Consider the following 16,242-nt stretch of genomic DNA (forward strand, 5'->3'; position numbering starts at 1 on the left):
TGCCCTTAGTGGGTTGCTCACTTCTCCAAGGCATTATTGCCCTTTCACTGGTCTTTTCCTTTGAATGCCTTTGATAGAACTGTCCAGAGGTAAAGAGAGGCAAAGAGGCAGGAGAGAAGGTTGCTCCATTTCATTATTCGTATCATGCTGATATGTTTCAAGAGATAATGTGAATAGACTATTATACCAAGAAAAGGTTTCAGAGAACAGCAAGAAACCCCTCACTGGAAAATGGACCCTGCCCACTTTCCAATAGTGCACATTTAGGTCAGCCTTGGATTGTAATGTGGAAACTAGCCCTCAGAGAATGGAAATGGGAAAGATTCTTCTCTTACTTTTCTGAAAGGAATTTGTGCATCAAATTCAAATGCTAAATCCAGCATTGAATTGGAACACTTCAAGGAATTTTTTTTGGCTCTTCAAAGAAGCATTCCACCCCCGAATGCAATCAGAACTAAATTTGAACTTTTAAAAAAATGTTGTGATTTAGTACTTTACAGAAGTATTATGGGTTGGAGTGGTAGAACATGAACTTTGGTTTCATTGTCCCATCTATGGAACATTAAAGGAGTTGAGGCAGTTCCGTTTGGGCTTCCGGAAGCCTTGCCCGTTACAGGCTGAATAGAGCTTCTGAGGGGTGGATCCACCTTTCAGAAGCTCCAGTTTAGCTTGCAAGTGCCGGGTGAGGTCTCTGGAGGCCTGAACAGAGCTTCCAAGGGGTGGATCTGCCCTTCAGAAGCTCCATTTTGGCTGACAACAATGTTGCAGAGCCTCTGCAGTTGTTCCTAAAGGTGAACAACGGCTGTGCTGCTGCAAAATTCATAGTTTTGGGACTTGTTTATCAACGTTAGGGGGAGCTTATCACATAACTTTGAACATTCACTAAGGGAAGTCTCATAACCCAGGATTACCTGTATTTCTACTAGGATTGCCAACAAAGCAAAGCAGCTCTGCATGTGTGTAAATATGGAACCGACCTGGGAAAGTTTCCTCAACTGTAGCTGCTTCTGTGGTTTAAGAATTTACTGCCATGTATTTGCTATGCAGTTGTGAAGCACCCTTTCAAATGCAGTGCATAATATTAGTGCATACTTTGCATATATAAGACTCCAGATTCAATACCCAGAAAGAATAGCAAAACGCATTCATAATTCAGGGAGCCAATCAGTTCCAACAATAGGGGAGCAGATGGCCACAGTCATGATCTAATATAATAGCTTCCTACAAACTACTTGCCTTTCATTTATATTTCAGCCATATCTTCTCCCAATTCTCATGTGTATGTCTAGTGCATGTTTGTCCATGGCGCAACTCAACGAACTTAACAAAAGTCAGTAACAATAGTTTTTTTAAAAAAAGTTGCAACTGCAATATTTTATTTATAGTGTTTATGAATCTTAAAACTCGTTTTAATCATATTTCCCACCATGCAACAAAAAATGCAAAAAAAGAAAAATCAAAATCAAAATACCAAAACATTGGAAATTTACTAATAATATAACTATGAGGCTGGCAATCCACATACTATATGATCCAGGGGTTTCTCAGTCCAATTGTAATAATTAGACTATTTGTTCTTTTGCCGATACTGTATCTGAGCATCTTCACCAGAAGACAAATGGATAAATCTTGTAGTATAAATAACATATATGAGTATCAAAATACTGTATACCTTTTCTATTTTTATGCCTCTTTCTAATTTTCCAAAGAATGTTCTTGGTAAACTATTATGTGGCTCAATAGAAGTATTATATAATTCAAATATATGGAAATATGTGACTTTTGAAAAGAGGTCAAATTTCATTAATGTTTTTTTCCTTTTAATTCTTTGTTTTAATATGAATTGTTGTTTGCTTCCAGAATAGAACATATAATTTTGAAGTTAGATTATTTTAATCAGTTATCATCTCTCATTTAGTCTTGGATCTTAACCTATTGTATGTATGGTCTATTTTGTTATTGGAAATGCTTTAGGCATATGCAGTAATTGAAACCACTTTCAGGTCAGTTTTTAAGTACCTACTTGAAGGTCATTTTGTCCTTCTCATACAATTTATACAAGTATTGTTTTACACTACAATCCTTTTTGCAACATGCAAGGCCATCTGAAATGAAGGGAACTACTGCTTTGGTTGGCTTTTAAAAGGAGGATAGATCTATCCAAGACCGCAATAAACTATATACAACATTAGTAGGTATCAGTAGTGGAATCATAAGCAAGGGAGGAATATTATCTTTTAGTCTCAGCATGTAATATTCCTAGGTATATTCAGCTAGCACTGTTGTCAAAAAATTGGTACATCAAATAAAACTTTGAACTGATCCATTGGGCTTTGCTTATGTTCTGAGAATTGTGGTTCTTAGTGCATAAATAATAGTTTGCTATCTGAAGGAAGCCTTAAATTTTTATGGAGGAAGGGAAAATCTCTTTAGAGGAAGAAGCAGTGGTAGAAAAAAAAATATTGAGGGAAATGATATTAACACCGGGCAGTAAACTATTCTGATCAAATACCTTTATCTTTGTGGAATAAAATACAAATGTTAATGTAATTCAATGAACAACTTCCAAAATGACTGAGACAAAAAAGCATATTTTTAATGTTCTGGATAGTGATACAAACCAGCCAGCTGCTTAAAGCACCCAGCTTTCTATTTTGATACTTTCCTTTTTTTGCCTGTGGGCAAAAAGCTCTGTCCATAGGGGTTAGACCTCATCAGGCAGTATAGCAGACATAGTGAATCATTCTTGTCTTTCCTAGAGATTCCTACCAGATGCATATCAATATCTAGGTCTACATTCCTAAGATACAGAATTTTCATTAATATCTCAAAATCAGCAGAAACATTTTCATTAATGCCGAGGTTAAAACAATGGAAATAATGCAGATATTCTTCAAGTTCTTTTTGAAGATTCCAAGTAATATATTTTAAAAATATAAAACAATATAAGTAGGATTTGAAGTCAAGCATGATTTTTATAAGCATAAGTATAATCTTTATTGTCATTGTGCTTAAATATGACAACATTGGTTTTGAGGGACATTTAAAAATAAATTGTCATTCCATTTTTCCTTCACAAAACACCAAGCATCATAACCTCTAGAAATCTTTTGTCATTTGCTTTTTTTTCCTTTTAGCTATGTATTTATGGATAGGCAGAACTGGACCTTCTCACAAAGAGTTAAGTGATATGGTCTGAGGCTTCTTTGGAATATGGAGCAGGGTTTAAGGTTTTTGGTGGGGGTTATTTTTTCCCCCATATGCAATCAGTGAAAGTTAACATTTGCTTCCTGCTCATCTCAGCCCACGAAATTGCCCATTTACTGTTTCTGAAGTTAAAGATGACATTCAGCATAAAACAACAGGACCACTTTCTTGATTTTGATGAATTGCCACTAATTATGGTGTTCCATACATGACCTATCAAGCCATACAGGAAGGTTGAAGACTCCCTTCCCAACTTCCTTTGTAGTGTCTGACACAGTTCCTCTATCTGCTTAGAATCTACCAAAGATGCACTCTCTCTGTTACTATGTCTGTCTGTAAATCTTAAATAGTCAACCTTGAACTTTAGAACACGTGGATCTGTATTGCAGAAGCTGAGTTTTAGTGAACAGGTTTTGTTCTTTCCTTCCATCCTTATTTTAAGTATCATTTTGATTACGGATTTATGAAAGATCCTTTCATATCTCTTAGCAGCATCTAGAATTTCTAATTTAGCAGAGATACTCTGAATAAGTCTCATCCACAGGGTTCTTTTACAACAGGTGCAATCCAGCTTCATTCTAATCAGTTTCAGTAGCTTTCTTGATAATCCACCAAATGAGCAGAGTATCCCACTTCATTATACAGGTGAGCCAAGTATAACAGGATTAACCTGTGTCTTTGTTCAAGCCAGGAATGGGGGAAGGAAGGAAACTTAGGGTATATTAGTCAATTATGTCTGGAAGAGTACTCTTAAAATCACATTCTCTGCAGCTATGTGCAAATGGAATTTACATTTATCACATTCTTAAGAGAGTTGTTGGCCCAAAGGCAGCAACAGCAGAACTTGCAGCGACCTGCTAATAATTCAGACCCATATCTGAACGGAGAGGAATTGCCTGAATCGAAGCAAATACTGTACTTGCAGGACTCTCTCTCTTTCCTCTTAAAGCTTTCTGAGGTGGGTAAATTATATACAATAAAGTAATTCCCTTTAAAAATGGCTTTGGTAGAAGTAGGAATGGTAGAGAGAGACAGGCAAGCACTGTTTTTGTCAATTCACCAAAGTGCCATGGACAGGCTCCGCTGATTTTTCAACATGAAAGGTCAGCTGCTTGCACAGTTACTCTCTCTGCTGTGGTAACATATGCATTATGTTTAGGGTGATTTTCTTTGCCTGTGATGAATATGGATGGGACCCAGCTGTTCAGCTCTACAGAGCATGCATTTTCTAGCGTAGTCCTGTGCTCACCCCTTCAGAAGCAAGGAGCTAGAATCCATATATGAGGTGCTGCCCTATAATGCACAGATGAAAAAACACAGGGAATACCAATTCAATGGCATGGATTTGCTCTAGTAGGCCTTCCCCCAACTCACTGAGTTTCTCCAAATGCCATTACATGATATTATAGCTCATTGTAGACAATAATCCTGCAGCCAGATGCATCCCATGCTGCCTGCACTGCTAATGCCACAGGGGAGCCCAAGCCTGTCCAACGCATTATGAGAAAAAGACTAATAGTTTTCTTTAACAACAAGCTGTTATTGTCATTTCTTTCCTGTTAGAATTCATGTATTTTCAGGGGTTGGAACATGAACAGTTTGTGTATAAATGCCAAGCCTTCATCAGAATAACATCAACTGAACATATTCTGGAGATGGCAAGAATTTGAAAAAGCCAAATGGCAGATTGGCGTTTTCCTAAAGATGTCAGTAAGTAAAATTAACGTTATATGACACAGTGGATTTAAAGTTGTGGAAATGATATCAAGATCCAAATTGGAGGTTTTTTTCCCACATGGAATAAAAAAGTGTTTGGCTGCCCTCTAGTGGATGCCTTGGCTGGTATTAGAAAGAGCATGGCTGGTGCTCTCCTCTCTCCACATTTTCATGCTTTCAAGGTTCCATCCTGCTATTTGGTTAACACAAGGAAGACTTGTTGAGCTAGTCAAAAATATAATGGGCATCTGAAGAGGCAACAGATGCTTTTTGTCACCTGATCAATTTCGTCATCTGGTTTTCACAGCCCATTCCCCCGCCCTTTAAATCACACGTTTTAAATCTTCTAGAATATAAATTTGGGCTCTTATAACTTTTGCGCCTAGGTTACCTCTGGGCAGCCCACTTTACCACACAGATGGTTGAAAAATAATCCCAAATTAGCTAGAAAGAACATAAACTGAAAGTTATTTATGTTCCCTCCCAATCAAGCCAATCCCATTTCCCTGAAATATAATGACAGGGAGGGGAAAGGATTACAAAGATATTCCTTGGAAAAAGAAGGCAGAGCCAAATCTAAGGGCTCTGGGATTGGTATGCACATGTAGCAACTGAGCAAATGCAGCTGCCACTGAAATTTTGCTTGACTTGATCAGAGATAATCTGAAAAGTGCAGCTGCCAACTTGCCACAGGACTAGGTGTGTTTTCATCAAACTATGAAACAGGAATGCATAAAACCTATCCTCTGACCTTTAAGCAGACATATAAATTAACTAACTAAGATAGCATTAATATTTTGGAGGGACATTCATGTTTAATTAATATTTTCACCCCTGAGGCACAGCATCAGAATAACTGACCAATGCATGCTGGGAACTCATCGGTAAAGTCACCACACAAATAAAGTTGGTTGTAAGGAAAATCACACCCTTTCTGAAATTTGCCATTCAAGCAGACTGCTTGTGACTCTGAATGAAGAAGTTTCTATCCGCAAGCCATTAAAATTACAGGAAAACCTCACTAAATTGCAGAATTTCTTATCGCACTTCAGTGAGAGTTTAAACCTTCTTTCAAATGGCAAAGTAGCCCATCAAAAGAAGGAGGTTAGCTTTCTTTCCCTTGACATCAACTGTCAGGATGTCAAGAAGAAGACTGTCAAGATGTTGAGAAGAGGATGTCAAAAATGTCTAGATGTCAAGAAGAGGATTCAAAAGTGCTCACCTATATCCCCACATCTCCCTTAGAAGACTGTAGTGCCTTGCCTAAGGCCTAGATCATTTTTCATATGATGAAAACTAAAAGTGCTTTCTCTCTCCTGATGGTCATAAATCCATCTATTATATCAATGATCCAAGAGTTGCAGAAACCAGAATAAAACGTATCAAGTCAAATACGGCTTATGTCTGTAAAGAACTTATTTTAGAATGCTGTCTTCGGAATTGAAAGTTTTCAGGGACATCTTTTGTTTTAAAGAAACTACATAACAACTGATTCTATGGCATTTAATGGGTGTGGTAGATTATTCAGAAGAACTCTTCAGAAATATCCTACTGTATGTCATATAGATGCTCCTTTGTAACTGCAAATGGCACAGCAAGCAGGCAAAGTATTATATGTCAAAAATGACAGGTTCATAGTCTTTCACCCCGTGTAAAATAGCAAGACCTTTCAGAGCTTTGCTTACTTAATTATACCACCGAAGACAAAACCTTTGAATTAGTTAAGCTTAAATCATATTTGTAGGCAAATGTTAACCACTTCATAGAGAGTATTTGGCAGTTAACTGAGGAAATGTCAAAAACTTTTCCCCACAAGGGCATGCTGCTATTTGTTTCAGGCGCTTCATCTTTCTCCAGTATTCTTTCTATTTTGAGTGGGAGAATGAAATAACGATTGAACAGGTACATCCTGCTACTTTACTCCTATTTATTGGAGATGAGGGAAAATACAGAATAGGGACTCACCTGGAGAAAGAATTGTATAATACAATACAGGCAGTGCATGCAAGAGGCTGGTTGTAGGGTCTGCAAAAGACTCCTGACTGAACTACAACTGGGGGAACTGAAGACCTAACTCACTATAAGGATTTTTAAAAAATATTCCTCTTTGGACAGAGACCGCTTGGATTCACAATCATTGAAGCACTGCATCACTGAATCAGTATATATTCAAACCTGCTCCAAATGTAAAGTTTTTATGGTCTTTTGCCTTTTTAATGAAAGAGATTTAAGGATGCTTACACAATAGATTTGTACAACTTCTAATTCACTGTGAAGGAGGGAGCATGACAATATATATTAACTAACATTTCAGACATCATACATTACAAACATAGTACAAATATACCAAAATGCCATATAATTAAATAATTGAAACCAATAAAGACAATGGTAATAATAAACAGGTGTCTTTTTCAGACTAATTCACTTCTGAACTAATGACGACTTTTAAAAAACAGTACCAAGTTGAACAATTATTTAAAGACCACCTTAAAAAAAAACAATAGAAGTAGCAAATATTTTTAAGGATTACAAATGTAAGGATATTTCCAACGAAGGATAGCACCATCAGCACTCACACTCACAACTAATTTATTGTTAGGACAGATCTTCAGGCGGGTGATGCTGCCGCTGTGACCAATCCCAACAGAAAGCACTTCACCTTCATTATAATCCCACACTTTTACTAGATGGTCATCACCTCCTGTGGTATAAAGAAGAGAGAAGACTATGTAAAACTGTCACCACTCTGCTTAGTGGCAGGCCTAGAACTATAGTTAGCAGGGAGATATGGTAGAGAAAGTTTCAGTTTTGGTCTCCTATCAACCAATGGTGTTTCCTTTGGATGGCCTCCATTCCGTGTTCTATTTGCTGTGAGAAGGAGAGACTCTATCAGTAGGGAGAGAAATAACATATATTCAAAATGATTGGTTATTTTTTTAAAAAAATCCCTTACCAGTCACAAAATACAATCCATCCGTTGTAATATCCATTCCATTGATAGAACCAGAAAGGGAGCCCTCTAATTCTCTGATTGGTGCTCCATCAAACACTTCCCAGTAACCAATCTAGAATCCAGAATAAAAATGAATAAAGGAAGGTCATACAACACTACTTTTCTACCGTGATGAATTACAGCAATTGGTGTCATGCAACGAGGTGTGATTTATTGTTATTTATTCAAATTTATTATAGCCACCCAACGTGGATTGCAGCAGTATACAAAATGAATGAATGAATGAATCTTTTAGTCTCATGTTCTTACCTTTCTATCTGTGCCACTTGTGATAAGCTGATGTTCATCAGGGTGATAGCATACACATTTGAATAAAGTATTGGCCAATATCATCTGCCTTCTCATGAAGTGGCTGGGGAAAAAAATCAGCTTCTGAAATTACATTTAACTAAATACCCTGGCCTTAGGAGCTACTCTACTATTTTTGCCTCAGCCAAAGAGAAAAAAATCCCCAAACAACTCCTAATCTAAAAATGACTAAACTAAAAGCTAAATAGAGTTAGCCTTCATTAGTATTTGAATGAGGAGGGCCCTGTGGAGAGCCACAGCTGTCCCCTAATATAAGAAGTTGCACAAATATTTAGGAACACAGCAAAAACATGCTGCTTCTCTATCATGCTAGGAAAACTGCATGGAAACATTCAGGAATCAATTTTTAACCCAAAGCAACTTTGTATTTACTACTGATCTGTGATGAAGGAAATAATCAAGTTTCTAAATTTCTAATACACATGAAAGCGTAAGGACTGTCTGCTTTTGTCACACAATATAAGTCTGGCCTCTGTCTATGATCCAATTATCCATTCTATGGAAAAGGAATTTAAGTAGTATAACTCAGCCATACTTCTATGCAAAAGTGATCTTACACAAGATCCCAGATAATGCATGTTCCATCAGTGCTGGCTGTGACACACTCCTGATTATTCTTCTTTATCTTGATGCAAGAAATAGCAGATATGTGTTCTTTCATTACTTCTTCTAGCTTGCGGGTTTCCTTCCCAACTTCCCATACTCTCACCTAATAGAAACATTCTTTAGCATTCATAGCCAAAATGAAATTGAAGGATCTTGCAATTCATAGATTTTGATATTTGTGGATTATAACTTGTGGTACATAAATATAAATCAATTATTGTCATACAGTAGCATTAAACATTAATTTATCTCTCTCACCCTCTTTTAACAAAAATGCTACGCTTGGTTTTTATACATGTGACCAACCCGTTGCTGTTTTTTTTTATTGCAGCAGAAATATGAAACATAGAAGTATGTTTAATAATAGTCACTACCCAGGTTGTATCTAGCATGGCTGAATTATCATTTAATATTATATTCAGAGCAGAAAGACATACATGTTGATGAAGTCTGCAAGGCACATCATGTTTGGGAACTCTTTACCTGACCTTCACCACCTCCACTGATTATTCTTTTGCAGTCACTTGTGGTAGCCACAGCTGTCACACCCATACTATGAGCATGCTCGACCACGTATATCAACCGCCCAGTTTCTGGGGTGAAGGCACGGATTTTTCCATCATTCCAAGCTAACACAAAATAAAAGGAGTTTACTCAGAGCAATATATCTCTTCTTTTTCTCCTTCCTAAAGTAAGATTTCTGTAACTCAGTGGCCAGTACAGCTGATTGTTCAATCTCAAGAGCAGATAACTTGAAGAACCTACTCCTTTTAAGAAAAATATGTAGATGACGGATAAAGCATATTTTGTCTCTTATCATGGGGTGAGCTTCAGCAATTTCTATTTAAGTGAACAAGGCTGCATAGTATAAACCAGCAGGAATTGAGCAGTTCATGATGCCAAATTATAAAATTGAGAATTACAGTTCAATTTAGTAGTTCATCCCTATCCTGAAACCTTACTTTCTCTTAATGCAGCCAAACCATTTTGCAGTACTCTAAGTACTTAGTAAATGCTGGATTGGTCTTAATAATTTTGGTTAGGTTAGACAGAATGACTACTTAAAACAGAAGAATTCATGATTGATACAGTCCTTCAATAAGCCAGACAGTCTAAAATGCTTTCACCTGAAATGATGCTTTTGCCATCCCGCATGAAATCTATGGCATGACAAGTCATGTTGGGGACAGTAATCCGTAGCAGCTCCTTATTTTCAGGTGTATACCATACACGGATATCATTCTTGGAACATGTGGCAAACAAGTCAGATGTACCACTATAGGGTGAAAATAATAAAACAGATCTGACTATTGCTGCTTCTACATTTAGCAATTTACTATTGAATCTCAATAACTAAATTACAACAGACCAAAATTACAATAGACCTGTTACAACAGAGCCACTGGATTTTTACCTGATTTTTACCCAGAATTTTTGAAAATTCAAGAAACTTGAAAAGTTTGATTCCAGCTAAAATATGAGTTTCAAAATCATACATAAAGCAATTGATAACTGTATATTAGCTGCTTTAAAACTGCTTTAATTTGAGGAATGAAATCTGCCTCCTTTTAGCATGTTTGGAACCAAAGAATACTCTCATAATTTAGAAATTAATAGCAAGGCAAATGTCACAAATTTTGATCCTTACCTCTGGAAGGCAAAGGATACGGTACTGTTTGCTTTTTGAAGTTGTCCTGATAATGAGTTAGAATACAATAGTGTTGCAAATTAAACACACATTTCTCCTTCCTCTTATTCCATAGGAAGCCAGTGAGAAACTAGTCTGAGTCTCTGCCTGATACTTTCTCTTGTCCAGGATTCAAGGCACCCTTCTGCATATTTTCTGAATAGTTTCACCCATGTCACTGCAGGGCTCCCTCCAGGAAATGCAGTAGTATCTGCCTTACTTTCTAGGTGGCATGAGCAGGTGAGCCTAAAGCCATTAAGCTGGAGTAGATAAAGACAATTCTGGTCTACTCTGGAATAATACTACAAGAATTGGATGGTTCCTTCAAGGAAAACAGCTTGACACATTCTCTACCAAAACTTTTGAACCTATAACCATGTGCTGAAATACAGCTTTGAAGTTGGTTGCAGAACAATCCCTTTGAAGTTGGTTCAAAGACAATCCCTCTAATTCTAATAAGTTCATGGACTGAAAGCCTCTTTCAGTTTCAGTATTGCTAGGAAACCCAGATTTGAAGGCACAGTAATTCTCTCTTCACCACAGTTATCTGATCGATCTTACTAACTCCTTCTAGTTTAATAAATGTTTTCAATCTTAGCTTTGAATCAAGCAACCTTCATTGTTATATAGTATATACCAATTCATACATTCATACTTACCATGTTTCCCCGAAAATAAGACAGGGTCTTATTTTCTTTTTATCCACAAAATATGGCTTGGGCCTTATTATGAGGGGAGGGTTCATTGTTTTGGGGTTGCTGGGTGGCTGCTCTCTTCCGAGCGGGCTCCCAATGAGCCGGGCACAGCCTCATGGGTGAATGGCTGTGTTGCGCTGTCGCAGCAGCGCAACACAACAGCCATGAAGCGACCACGCTCACGAGCAGCCACCCGGCAAACCCCCTTTCCAGCCGGGCACAGTGCCTAGGGGTATCGCCAAGCCGTATGAGTGCCTGTTCGCTGCTGCGCAGCTCCTGCGGCTTGGCGCCTTTGAAATGCCAGTGAAAGGCGCTCTGCACACCTGGAGAGGGGGTTGCGCGAGTGGCTGTTCTCCCGTTCGTACGCCTCCCAACCTCATGATGCCCTGGCCCCGCTCTCCCCGCAGAGGCAGAGTACCTCCACTGCCACCGCTGCTGCATGACTTTTTCGGCGGCTTCCAAACTGAATCTTCTGGCAGTGGCCGCTCTCTATTGTTGTGGGCCAGCTGCCGGCTGAGCGTACAACCATAGAGTGTACACCCAGAGCGGCCACTGCTGGAAGACTCAGTTTGGAAGCCGCCAAAAAAGCCATGCGGCGGTGGCGGTAGCAGAGGTACTCTGACTCTGCAGAGAGAGCTGGGCCAGGGCATTGTGAGGCTGGGAGGCACGCAAGCAGGAGTGGAACAGCTGCTCGCGCAACCCCCTCTCCAGCCATGCAGAGCGCCTTTCACTGGCTGCCGAAACAGTCAGTCCACTAATGGGAGATGATGGCAAGGAAGTGACAGGCAGTAGAGACACAGCAGAGCTACTTAATTCATTGTTTGCATCTATCTTCCGGAACCCCCCCCCCCCCCATTCTTCAGCTGGGCACAGTGCTGCTCACCAACCTAGCGGTATCCCAAAGTACCAAGCAACACAATCACCTTTGCCTCCCCCCCCCCCCCGGTTCCCGTGGCTTGGCACCTTCGGGATACCGATAGGTTGGTGAGTGGCGCTCTGCTTGGCCGGAGGTGGGGGGTTGTCTAGGGGCCTTATTTGCAGGGGAGGGCTTATATTTTTCCCCACCAGAAAAATGTGGCATGGCCTTATTATCAGGACATGTCGTATTTTCGGGGAAACACGGTACCGTGCCATTCACTTTTGGTCTGGGGCTCATCCCAGAACCGAGATTTCCAGTCTAATGAAGGATTTCCCCTCCCTTCCATCCAGTGGGAGAAAATACTTCATTTGGCAGTAGGGACAGAGTCAAAATCCTGAAGAGTGGGGGAAGTGGAGGGGAAATCCTTTGCTAGGCTGCAGTAACAAACCTTCCCAGGGCCTTCCCTATTCTCCCTAGGCATACCCTGCTCTTTACCTGGGACTCCAGATTCTTAACAACCCAGGAGATCACTTAATGACACCTATGGAAGTGCTGGAATTGCAGCTGTTGAGTGAAGTGGTCACATGGGTGTCTTGCTTAATGACCACATCACCAAATGACTTGAGATTCTAGTCCTAATTGTGGCCAAAAGTTGATGACTACTTGTATCAATAAATAAATGACAGCCAATGGAGCAGATTTCAGCTATTTGTCAGCTCTTTTTTTTGGTCAGCTGATCCAATCTGGCTCAAGAATGATTTAATCAAGTTGATTTAATCAATGGCAAGCAGAACTTATCTATAAAATAGTGCAGTTCTACCTGTCAGTTACTAATTTATTTATTTATTTATTTTCAATTTCTATAACCACCAGTGACGTGCGGTCAGTAGAGGCAAGGGAGGCAGGGCCTCACCTCTCTTCATGGAATAATAGTATATAATATTATATACTATATATATAATATTATATACATCCGTCCGGCCGCGCCCGGGAGACGCGGAGGGAGAAATGTTGTCGGCGCCTCCGGATGACGAACCAGTCGCTTGCTTTCGTCATCGGGAGGCCGACAACATTTCTGCCTCCGCGTCTCCCGGGCGCGGATGGACGAAAGTAGCCAGAATGGCGCCGAAGCAGTCCGGCGAGCAAGCGAGGCAGCGAGATCTTCGGTCACTCGTCCACCGGACTGCTTCCGCATCTCCCGGGCGCGGATGGACGAAGGTAGCCAGAATGGCGCCGAAGCAGTCCGGCGAGCGAGCGAGCGAGCGAGCGAGGCAGCGAGCGAGGCAGCAAGATCTTCGGTCACTCGTCCACCGGACTGCCTCGGCGCCATTCTGGCTACCTTCGTCCATCCACGCCCGGGAGATGCGGAAGCAGTCCGGTGGACGAGTGACCGAAGATCTCGCTGCCTCGCTCGCTCGCTCGCCGGACTGCTTCGGTGCCATTCTGGCTACCTTCGTCCATCCGCGCCCGGGAGATGCGGAAGCAGTCCGGTGGACGAGTGACCGAAGATCTCGCTGCCTCGCTCGCTCGCTCGCTCGCCGGACTGCTTCGGCGCCATTCTGGCTACCTTCGTCCATCCGCGCCCGGGAGATGCGGAAGCAGTCCGGTGGACGAGTGACCGAAGATCTCGCTGCCTCGCTCGCTCGCTCGCCGGACTGCTTCGGCGCCATTCTGGCTACCTTCGTCCATCCGCGCCCGGGAGATGCGGAAGCAGTCCGGTGGACGAGTGACCGAAGATCTCGCTGCCTCGCTCGCTCGCTCGCCGGACTGCTTCGGCACCATTCTAGCTACCTTCGTCCATCCGCGCCCGGGAGACGTGGAGGCAGAAATGTTATCGGCCTCCCAATGACGAAAGCAAGCGACTGGTTCGTCATCTGGAGGCGCCGACAACATTTCTCCCTCCGCGTCTCCCGGGCGCGGATGGACGAAGGTAGCCAGAATGGCGCCGAAGCAGTCCGGCGAGCGAGCGAGCGAGATCTTCGGTCACTCGTCCACCGGACTGCTTCCGCATCTCCCGGGCGCGGATGGACGAAGGTAGCCAGAATGGCGCCGAAGCAGTCCGGCGAGCGAGCGAGCGACGCAGCCTGATCTTCGGTCGCTTCCAGAGCCGGAGCGGGATGGAGCAGCCACCGCCTTGGAAGTGAGTCACGTGGACGGAGCTTTGGGGCTGAGGAGAGAGGCAGGGACGGAGGGAGTGGGGGGAGAGGAGCCGCCCCCCTCACCCCCTAGGCAATGGGGAAAGCTTTCCCGAAATGGGGGGGGGGTGTCGCAGGAAATAAAAAGGGCGCACGCTGGGGGGGACGAAGGAGGCTTTGGCGTGCCTTAGAGGCGGGCGGGCAAGCAACGAAAGGAGCAGCGAGGGCGGGCGGTGGCTGCAGGCGGCAAGGCTTGAGCGGGGTGAAAGGGACTGGTGCCGGTGGAGGAGGTAATGCTACGCCGCGGTCCCCTTAATGTTCACTCAGGAAGGCGGAGAACGAGACCACGTGGTCTGCACACGTGGTCTGCACACGTGGTCCCATTCCCCGCCTTCCTGATGACGTCACCAGCCTCCCCAGCCATAACCCTCACCGCACGTCACTGATAACCACCCAACTCCACCAAGTGACTCTGGGCGGCTTACAATTATAAAAATATATAAGAATTAAAACAAATCAGAAACATTAAAACAATAAAAGCATCCACAAAATAAACAAGTACAAACTGCAGCTGTAAGAATCATCCACATTCTTTTTTAAAAAATGAGGAAATTTAATATTTTAATCTAAATGATAATTTGGAAAGATACATCCCAAATTATTTTGGGGATCATGCCAGACAAAAAAAAAATTGACATACAATTGTAAATAGAATCTAGAATCGTGTGAAGTGTGTGTCAAATTTTACATAAAGTAAGAAAACAGAAGCATACTGATGATTCAAAATGTTTGAAATCAAGAAGTAAGACAGATTTAAAGGGAGTTTTATCAAATAAGACCAGCAAAATGTGTCTTTTTTACACTCATTATTTTTCCATTTCTTCATCATCCACTATATTTCTTTTTAGATCACCTTACTTTTTAATAAAACATACTTAGGGTTCTGAGCTCCTATTTGATTCCATGAATATCAGGGGGGATTGGGGAGAAATCACCAATCGTATATGGGAAGACTTTTTCTGGATTTTTAAGTAAATATACTTATATTTCTCCTGGGAAAATGATTTTATTTTCTTTCTTACACACATCAGTTCAAATTTTCATCAAAATAAATGTGAAAGATTAGTTTACATAACATCAGTTCTGAATATTTTACTGGCAGAATTTATGTGAACAGATACAAAAAGCAGAATACTGTAACCATTGAAAAGTGGAAAAACTACAAAAGCTTCAGACAATACAACAAATTCTATAGTTTGGCTCTGCTTCTTGCATCTTCCAAATAGCTAGAGTCTCCAAATGACTAAAGTTCACTAACTAGTTAATTCCAATTATTTTTTTTTATAAATTAGGGGAAGGATTAATTAACACATGCTTACCCTCCTAAATAGAAAACTATTATGGTACAACCACCATACAAAGTCTTTTCCATTTGTATGGGAGATAAAAATTATTTGACTTATACTTACTATGGGAAAATTATATCATTGATAGCATCATTATGGCAAGTGGCTATGAGCTCATCCTTAAAGTCAGAATATGAGAATCGGTAAATCTGTGACTCATTTGTGCCCACAAAAAATTGGTGTCCCTGGCCCCGTGGTGTGATGGACGTAATAGCACCTTCCAACTGAACTTTTCTGTAAAACAAAATAGAAGATTTGCACAAAAGATAAATGGATTTCTGACAATTCAATCTTCCCTAGCTCTAGGTTTTTTTAAATTTTCCCAACTTTTCTCCCTTCAATGATAGCGAATCTTAGCAATCTCAGCAATCCAGAATATTTTAGCAATAGCAATAACACTTAGTCTTGTATACTGCTTTGCAGTGCTTTTACAGTTCTCTCTAAGCAGTTTACAGAGTCAACATATCACCCCAAAAAATCTGGATCCTCATTTGACTTCGGAAGGATGGAAGGCTGAGTCAACCTTGAGCCAGTCAGGATCGAACTGTTGGAAGTGGGCAGAGTTAGCTGCAGTCCTGCATTCTAAGCACTGCACCAAAACCACTC

At 41.1% G+C, this 16,242-nt stretch overlaps 1 protein-coding gene across 1 annotated transcript in view; it reads right to left on the reverse strand.

Annotated features, from left to right (window-relative positions):
* Positions 1–6,901: 6,901 nt before the first annotated feature.
* Positions 6,902–16,242, reverse strand: part of CFAP52 (cilia and flagella associated protein 52) — a 29,609-nt gene continuing 20,268 nt past the window's right edge. The window contains exons 8-14 of the mRNA XM_081937244.1: positions 15,700–15,870; positions 9,982–10,130; positions 9,338–9,483; positions 8,806–8,957; positions 8,189–8,291; positions 7,880–7,991; positions 6,902–7,627 (exon numbers count right to left, since the gene is read on the reverse strand). Of these exons, the coding sequence (XP_081793370.1) occupies positions 7,446–7,627; positions 7,880–7,991; positions 8,189–8,291; positions 8,806–8,957; positions 9,338–9,483; positions 9,982–10,130; positions 15,700–15,870 (1,015 nt within the window). The 3' untranslated portion in view covers positions 6,902–7,445. The remainder of the gene's footprint in view (positions 7,628–7,879; positions 7,992–8,188; positions 8,292–8,805; positions 8,958–9,337; positions 9,484–9,981; positions 10,131–15,699; positions 15,871–16,242) is intronic.

Source organism: Natrix helvetica (assembly GCF_964273705.1).
Source record: "Natrix helvetica genome assembly, chromosome: 1".
Lineage (NCBI taxonomy): Eukaryota > Metazoa > Chordata > Lepidosauria > Squamata > Natricidae > Natrix > Natrix helvetica.